The sequence below is a fragment of the Prorops nasuta genome, unplaced genomic scaffold, assembly GCF_024137725.1.
Source record: "Prorops nasuta isolate Cenicafe-Biocafe unplaced genomic scaffold, Cenicafe_Pnas_1.2 PNAS00001, whole genome shotgun sequence".
Taxonomy (NCBI): domain Eukaryota; kingdom Metazoa; phylum Arthropoda; class Insecta; order Hymenoptera; family Bethylidae; genus Prorops; species Prorops nasuta.
The window spans coordinates 11,288,601-11,296,486 of NW_027116798.1; the positions used below are offsets into that span (position 1 = coordinate 11,288,601).

At 32.1% G+C, this 7,886-nt stretch overlaps 2 protein-coding genes across 2 annotated transcripts; one reads left to right on the forward strand and one right to left on the reverse strand.

Annotated features, from left to right (window-relative positions):
- Positions 1–3,247: 3,247 nt before the first annotated feature.
- Positions 3,248–3,824, forward strand: LOC136772153 (regulator of nonsense transcripts 3A-like). Its single transcript, XM_066724922.1, has 4 exons — positions 3,248–3,273; positions 3,316–3,373; positions 3,523–3,716; positions 3,767–3,824. Exons 1-4 carry the CDS (start codon positions 3,248–3,250, stop codon positions 3,822–3,824), a joined length of 336 nt encoding a protein of 111 aa, XP_066581019.1.
- A 98-nt stretch (positions 3,825–3,922) lies between these two features.
- On the reverse strand, positions 3,923–6,207 carry LOC136772161 (uncharacterized). The gene is made up of 2 exons (XM_066724934.1): positions 6,196–6,207; positions 3,923–6,019 (listed from the first exon to the last, which is right to left on the reverse strand). The coding sequence occupies exons 1-2, from the start codon at positions 6,205–6,207 to the stop codon at positions 3,923–3,925; spliced, it is 2,109 nt and encodes a 702-aa protein (XP_066581031.1).
- Positions 6,208–7,886: the final 1,679 nt, after the last annotated feature.

The window sequence follows — 7,886 nt, forward strand, 5'->3', positions numbered from 1 at the left end:
AAAGAGACAAATTCATACTGCTTTGACCGATTTGCTTCGTTTTCACCGTGTTTACATATGTCAAAATGAGAAAGGTTAAGATGTATTATTGAAAGTCAGATAAGTAATTTATATTTCTATTTAAATTATAACTTAGTTCATTAGTAAGAAATTAATTCTCTTTTATACATATATTGCAGATAGATGTTTATTAAACGTGATATACAGCCACTGAAGGAGATTCTACAGCTACTGATTTTTAATTAATGGCTAGGGACCAGAATACGCAAAGAGAGAATTAAATAGAAAGTATTGTTGTATTATTTAATAGTTTATTAACCCAGATAACAATTTACTGGCAAAATGACCGCAGACTGATGGTAGAAACTTGCAAGACCTGTGGGTAGATTCATATACATGTACGTCACTCTTCTTCCCAAATATTGCTGGTAAGGCATGCGCACAGCGCTTGGCGTCAAGTTAATGGCAAATTTGAAACAGTACTGCACTTATAACGTTGACAGCAGAAAATATGCATATTACCACTTACTACTGCTTGTATAACTTACTGCAGATTGAATGCAGATTTCGAGCAGGTCGTGTCTACATTAACTTTATTGCAAATTTAAAGTAGATTTGAAGCAGGTTATGAGCACATGGAATTTATACAGATTTAAAGCAGATTTCGAGCAGGTGCTTCTTGTATTAATTTCACAGCAGATTGAACGCATATTTCAGTTAGTAACTAACAACAGATCTAGCGCAGATAATGAGTAGATTATGTTATTGTTTGTATATTTAAATTTTGTATTAAAAATAAATCCACTCTTAAAATTTTGTAAAAATTCGTATTTATTTAAAGATTATAATTAAAGAAATTCTATAAGAATAATAATGTTATCACCATTAAAATAAAACTTATAGCGAAAAGTACAGTTTTGTTTGCTAATACACTTAATTCAACTTCAGTGGAAGTCTTCTATTCACTTTCTTGTTCCGTTCTTCTTTCACCTTCTGGAGAAGTGCAGTTGCAGTTCGTTTTGGAAGTTTAACAACAGTCCTTCAAAGCTGTATTGATTTTTGCTCCATACTGAAATTCAAATTATAAGAAGTTTAATAAATTACATATTAACATTACTTATTATTTCAATACTTACTTTTTCATTGAAATACGAAGACAATTTGAATAAACTAATTCGAAATTAATTCAAGATCCCTCAAATATATTTTTATATCTGCTCATCTTCAATAACATATTTTTGTTTCCCAAGATATCTATTTGATGATGCCGTCTTCTATCAAGTTTGCCTTCATCGTTTTTATCCTTAAACCATTTTCAAAGTCAATTAACAATAATAACGCAGTCTGCAAAGTTTTAATGTTGAACAGGTTCTTATTGTTCTGCATTTGAGATGTTTCTGATGCAAGATCATTGCTATTTGGTGCGACATTAATACTGATTTGTTACTCTTTCGTATAGAAAGATAGGCCTGTTGAGAAAACAAAGATGTTCTGATTTTGTTTAAGCGCAAAGAGTTGCATAGCATTTACCGCTAATAGAAACATGAGGAAAAGCTTTATGATTTAACGTTAATATAATATAAAAGTGTACTATATTTCAGCAGAAATTTCAAAGGTTTTTAATACAATATAGCGGTCATGAAAGCATAAAATTAGAATACAGGCACATATTATAATATCAATTATGAACAGATGATTAACGTAAGTTATATGTAGTATCATTGTATAAATGTAAGTAATATGAAATTATTTCAGAATTAAAAAAGAAAAAACTATACAATGTTAACATTACTTTTTCACATTTCTGCTATAACGGAAACATAAAAATAAACTGCTTTTAATATTATAAACTTCCAAATAAAGTAAAAAAGGTTAATTAACCAAAGCGCAATAGCAGAAACACTGAATAGAAAAATACACATAAACAAATCAGTTCACATTTTTTCTGTCTTGATTATGTATCAACCTTAACTTATGCTGTATCATCTACATTCTCCACATCCGAAATATTGTCATCCCACAAATTTTCCTCTCTTTGATGTCCGCTTCTATTCTGCATAGGTTTCCGTAATTTTTGCCTGTATCTTTCCTTTGCTGCTTTTAATGACTCTCTCATTAATGATTGAAAAGTACTGCGTAGCGGTTTATCAAAGTTTGGATTACGGCAAATAGGATCTGAAAGAGATAAATGGATTATAATTTAAATATTTTTATACTGTTTCATTTCATTATACAAAAACTTACCATAAATAGCTTTAACGATACGTCTATCATATAAAGACACCTTTTCCTCCTCTAGACCCAACCAAGTGACCTCATTTGTAATGGATACATCGAAGCATTCCTTGAAACAAAGAGAGATAGCTTCTTTTGCGGTATGACCTCCTACATATTGCAAATAGGTGACCTGATAGTAATATACAATTAATCTAAGCTATTATTGATCATTATTACTGAGATTGAAAAGGAAACTGGAATAATAAGCCATACTTACAACGCTTGTATAAATATCCTCATTTATTTTTTCAAAGTCATTTAAGTCTCTGGTACTTTGAATAGGTATTACTTCAGGTTTCGTTGTAGTCGCAGTATTCTTTATTGATACTGTTTTTAAGATCTTTTTTACAGTTTCTTCTATTCTATTCAATTGTTGCTTCATTTCCCTACAAATGAAGTGAATTGTATTGTTTAATCTAAATAAAATTATTTTATTTATAAAAGAAGCCATTAGATATTTACTGTAGATCCTCATTATTACATTGCGATGTTTGCGTGACGTTATTTAGTGTAGCTAATACTGTGTTGGAAACCTGACTTTCCAACCTGTTCTCAGGTTCGATATTGGATGTAGTTGATACATAATGTGCAGACGATGCAGAATAATAGATAGGCGGTGCACAGTTCCTTGGTGAATGGTGTTCGGAGGTATAATATGATTGCGTGTTCACAATATTGGATGCGTTTTGAGAGTAATCGGTATTATGTTGCTCTAAATAAATACTATTCCTATCATTAACAGTATTAACGTTAGTGGCAAATAATTCCCTCATTTCATTAATATCGTTGTTAATATTATTTGTATTTATATTGGTTGACTGTACATTTCTTTTTTTATGCATAACAGGCTCATCTTCGGAACTAGTGGTTTGATACCTCATAGGTTTCGGAACAGTTCGTTTTGGTCTTTCTACCTAATATTTATTGTTCAGTTTGGAAAGAATTATTATTAATTAGGGAAGGAAATAAAATGGAGAAAAATTGGATTGGTCAAAAGTAATATTGGATTTATGTGTAAAAAGAGGAAAAGGATAATAGAATAAAGGTAGAAAAGAAGGAAGAGGGGAAAAGGAAAGAGTTGACGAGAAGAAAAAAGGTAATAGTGAGGAAACAGGACAAGGAAGAAAGGATAGGGAAATGAAGGATGGCGGAAAAAGGGAAGAAAGGAGGAATATAGGAAAAGGAAGGATGTGACGAGAAGGAAAAAGGTAATAGTAAGGGAACAGGACAAGGAAGAAAGGATAGGGAAATGAAGGATGGCGGAAAAAGGAAAGAAAGGAGGAAAATAGGAAAAGAAAGGATGTGACGAGAAGGAAAAAGGTAATAGTGAGGAAACAGGAAGAGGAAGAAAGGAAAGAGGGAATAGGGAAAGATGCAGGAAAAAGGAAAGGAGGAAAAGGAGAAACGATTACACAGGAAGAAAGAAAAAGAGAGGAAAAGTAAGATAGGGAGCAGTAGAGACAGGAGATAAAGATATAAGTGAAAGAAGAGAAGGCATTTATGACGGTAGAAAAGAAGAAACAGTAGTGAAAAACAACGTAGAATAAGAAAGAGGAAAGAAATAGGATAAAATGAAACGTGTACGCATAAAAAAAGATTAAATGCAGTTAATAATAGCTACAAGACTTTAGTTCAATTATTCTTGTCATTCATCTGTGTGTATCATTAGAGCAACGATATATTGAAGATCATCCGCCTCATTTTCATCCTCATCAGAAGAGCTAAAATTACTGAACATCGTATCAGTTGCTAGCGGCATTTTATAACATTTACCACGAACTTGATTCAAAGAAATAGAAACTGCATCTGCGCTCAAACCTTGACATTTATATACAGTTAACAATACAGACGGTATTCCAACGTCATCAAATTGTGATACATTTAAAAATTTTCTTATAAGTAAATGATACGTTTCATCGATTTTAACAATTTTTACAATAATACAGATACTACCATCAAGTAAAATGCAACAATTGTCTCGTATTCCACAACTTAATATAAAATTAGACCATTTTACACTTCCGGATGGACATTTTACTGTATTAGTTTTTCGTTTATCATGTATGTTTAATTCCGTAAATCTATTAAACAATTGTTGCAATGGATAAGCCGGTTTACGACAATATTTTTTAAAAATTGACATATTGTTTTCAAACGGAAAGGCTGAAAAGGAATTTAAAGAACCATAACGCTTGAAATCATCTGCTAAATGTAAAAGTCCATGTACATTGTAACTAGCAAATGTTGGACCGTAAAGTGACTGACAATTAAAAACAAATTTTTTTAAGGCGACTTCTGCAAAGACGACAAGTTCTGAACAAGGCGAATTTGATAATAAGATCCTAATAGCAGCATGAAGCATAAGAAAATGCTTAAAAACATTATCGTTTAATAGATTTATCATTACGACAGGACCTGTATATATTAAAAATTGCCTACATTCGGTCGCCTTGTATTTTGTATAATCGTTTAAAAACCGTGGACGTCTGGCAAATTCATAAGGACAATATTTAGCTATTGATTTTAATCGATTATTCGCTGTATTTATAAGTGCACCTGATAGTTTAGTTTGTTTATTATATTTCCCGGAAACCCAAGCAGTTATAAGTTTCTTCGTTACACCTAGGCATACTAGGTGCATGTATTCGAATGGAACTTGACTAACCATGCCCAAAGGTAATAATGATAAAGGACTTCTGCCTTCTTTATGGTGGTCTTCGCCTATATATAATCTTCCATATTCTTCATCTGTTCTAGGAACATGATCTACTGTGTTAAATACAAAACGGCCTTCATTGTACACACCACAAACTTTACACTTTGAGCATGGTTGCATTGCCATATGGCCTCGATGGTACAAAATAAAAGCTCGGGCAGGAGCATCGGCTACAAAACATCTTAATTTAATTTCAATAGTAGATTTATGATATCGAATACCGCCATTATTAATAATCGTATTAATATCTTTAACAAACATTTTAAAGAATTTATTCGCATCATTTGGTTTATTGGGGCCTCTATAAATGCCTGCTATAATCGGTTTTGTATTTGAATAATTTGCTATTCTGCATTGTATTGGCCATATTTGCATTGTATTCGATTTATCCAACGTGCAGCCATCCGTGCTTATATCTAATTCTATTACTTTTACATTCTTCAACGAAGCTTTCTTTAAGCATTCTATGATCTTAGTTTCAATGTTAAAGTGTAAATATTCTCCTGGCTCGACTTGAAATAATTCTAGTGGTTCTCGAGGTGTGTTGACAATAGTTCTATAATCTTTAGGTAAATTATGAAAACAAGAATGACTTCGCAGCAGATGCAATTTACTATTTCCTTGAACATGCGTTAAGTTTATTTCTACGAAACAAGAAGCTAATTTTTCTTGGAAAGTTTCTTCATAATAGATACAATCACTAGAGTCACTAGATTCATTACATGAGCTTGAAAATGAGAAGGACGCAGTATTTCCATTATCTATCAAAGTATCACTCAATGTAGATGTTTCAGTTAACTCGCAATTAACATTTGATTGAGTAGCAACATTAATACTATTACAATCTGCATTTTCCTGTAATACTGAATTCCTAATATAGGTTCGATTTCTTTTCGCTGAATCAGACAATCGTTGTCTTTCCTTTCTTCTAAATTTTTGTCGTGTTGATAGTAATTTTATTGGTTTTCGAGCAATCTGCAATTTTTCAGCTATAAATGATCTTTTTGATTGAAAGTTATGCGAACTCTATGTGATACACACAGTTCGTAGATGATCATATGTTTGTATTGTATCATGCATGAAACTAAGAAAATCAACTTTATATTTATACTGTAGGGCGTGTGGAATCGAAAGCAGTACTATGTGGTTTGCAGAAAGGCGTGCTGTTAAAATAATTTACAAGGATTCTTAATCTTGCTTACCGGAAAGGGCATCTTAGTTTAGATGATGCAATATTAGTAGCTTCATATAAAATTAGCAGCTTCAATGTGAATCCATCTTACAAGATCAGCATTTAAACACAGAATCTGAAAATAATATAATTTATGAACTAATAGCCGTAAGAAGTAAGTTTCATAATTGTAAAAATATTGATTTACATTACCTAAACGCACTAGTATTAAAGAAATTTCAGTGTCTCTTGTCGTAAAGTACAACGTATAAGCCTGAGGGTACAGAACGCACTTCAATTGTCTATTATTTAATTGTTCGCAGGATCACCAATAATACTAATACACTATGCACAAACAATTATGCTATATTGTCTATTGAAAGTTAATAACTCTACCATTAAGCTGCAGTAGATCAGTATTAGAGAGGTTAGCTATCACAAAATTTTGGAGTACCGCCACACAGTAATCCTAATTCTTTTGTCAGCGTCAAAATTTTTGGGAGTTCAATTAATTGGACAGCACTAATCACTGAGAATACTCTATATTCGCTTGTAGAATTATCACCAGTTACAGAAAGAATCTGAAAATAAAATAATTTATGAAGCACTAGGAAGAAGTAAAAGTTTCATTATTACTTATATATTGATTTACATTACTTGAAAGTGCTGGCATTGAAACAGTCTCAATATCTCTTGTCGTAAAGTCCAACGTAAAAGCCTGAGGGTAGAGAACGCGTCTCTTCGTCTTAACTCCTCGGAGGTCCACGTGAAAAAGGAAGATTTCCGCTAAAAATTGCGCTAAAGTTGATGCACTTCCTTCACTATCTTTTCTATTGCAGCGCCACACTGATTAAAAAGATAAAACATCGGAGGCGGTCAATTTGAAAATTTTTTAATAACCCGCCAAAACTTTTAAATCGAGCATCAGTCGATACCGGAGTTGATTTCATTTTGCAGTTACGCTATAATTTACGCTGGTGCAATGAAAGTAACATATTTTCTACCTGAAAATTATTTTCTCATGATATAAAAAAATTTATATTCTTATTTTATAAAGAATAAATAAATTACAATTATTCAAAGAATTTAAGGGGTTAATTTATTTAAAATACACAATTTATACGATCGATATACAATACATAAAATTACATAATTATTTCTAGATATTTTCAAAATTTAGATGTCAATATGGGACCAATATGCTTCCTGCTTTTGCATGCAACCAGTGCTCGAAATCAACGTGTAATATAACATCAGTATTTGCATCGCAATACATTATCGAAAGATGCTTATATTCTGTATGCAGGCTTGCTCTGAATTCAGATGACAAAATTACTCCAATATGCGTCAGATTCTACACGCAAACAATGCAGGAAATTAACGCGAAATATTACATCAGTATTTGCATAGCAATACATGATCGAAAGATGCTTAAATTCTGTCTGCAGACTTGCTCCATAACCAGAGGATAAACTAACAACTATGTGCGCCATCTTCTGAAAGCAGTAAATGCTCGAAATATTCGCTAATTCTGTTCATTGCATTTGATGAAGCACAATCTGTGCGCCAACTGTTCAAGTTTATGCTGGCAGAGTATGTGAACAACCCTTGTCGTTTCCTGCTTTAGCAGGGATGGTTATCTGGGAATTAACCCCATATTATACCCATAATATGTCTGAAATCCTTTTATAATGTTGTATGGTATACTGTCTTACAAATTAA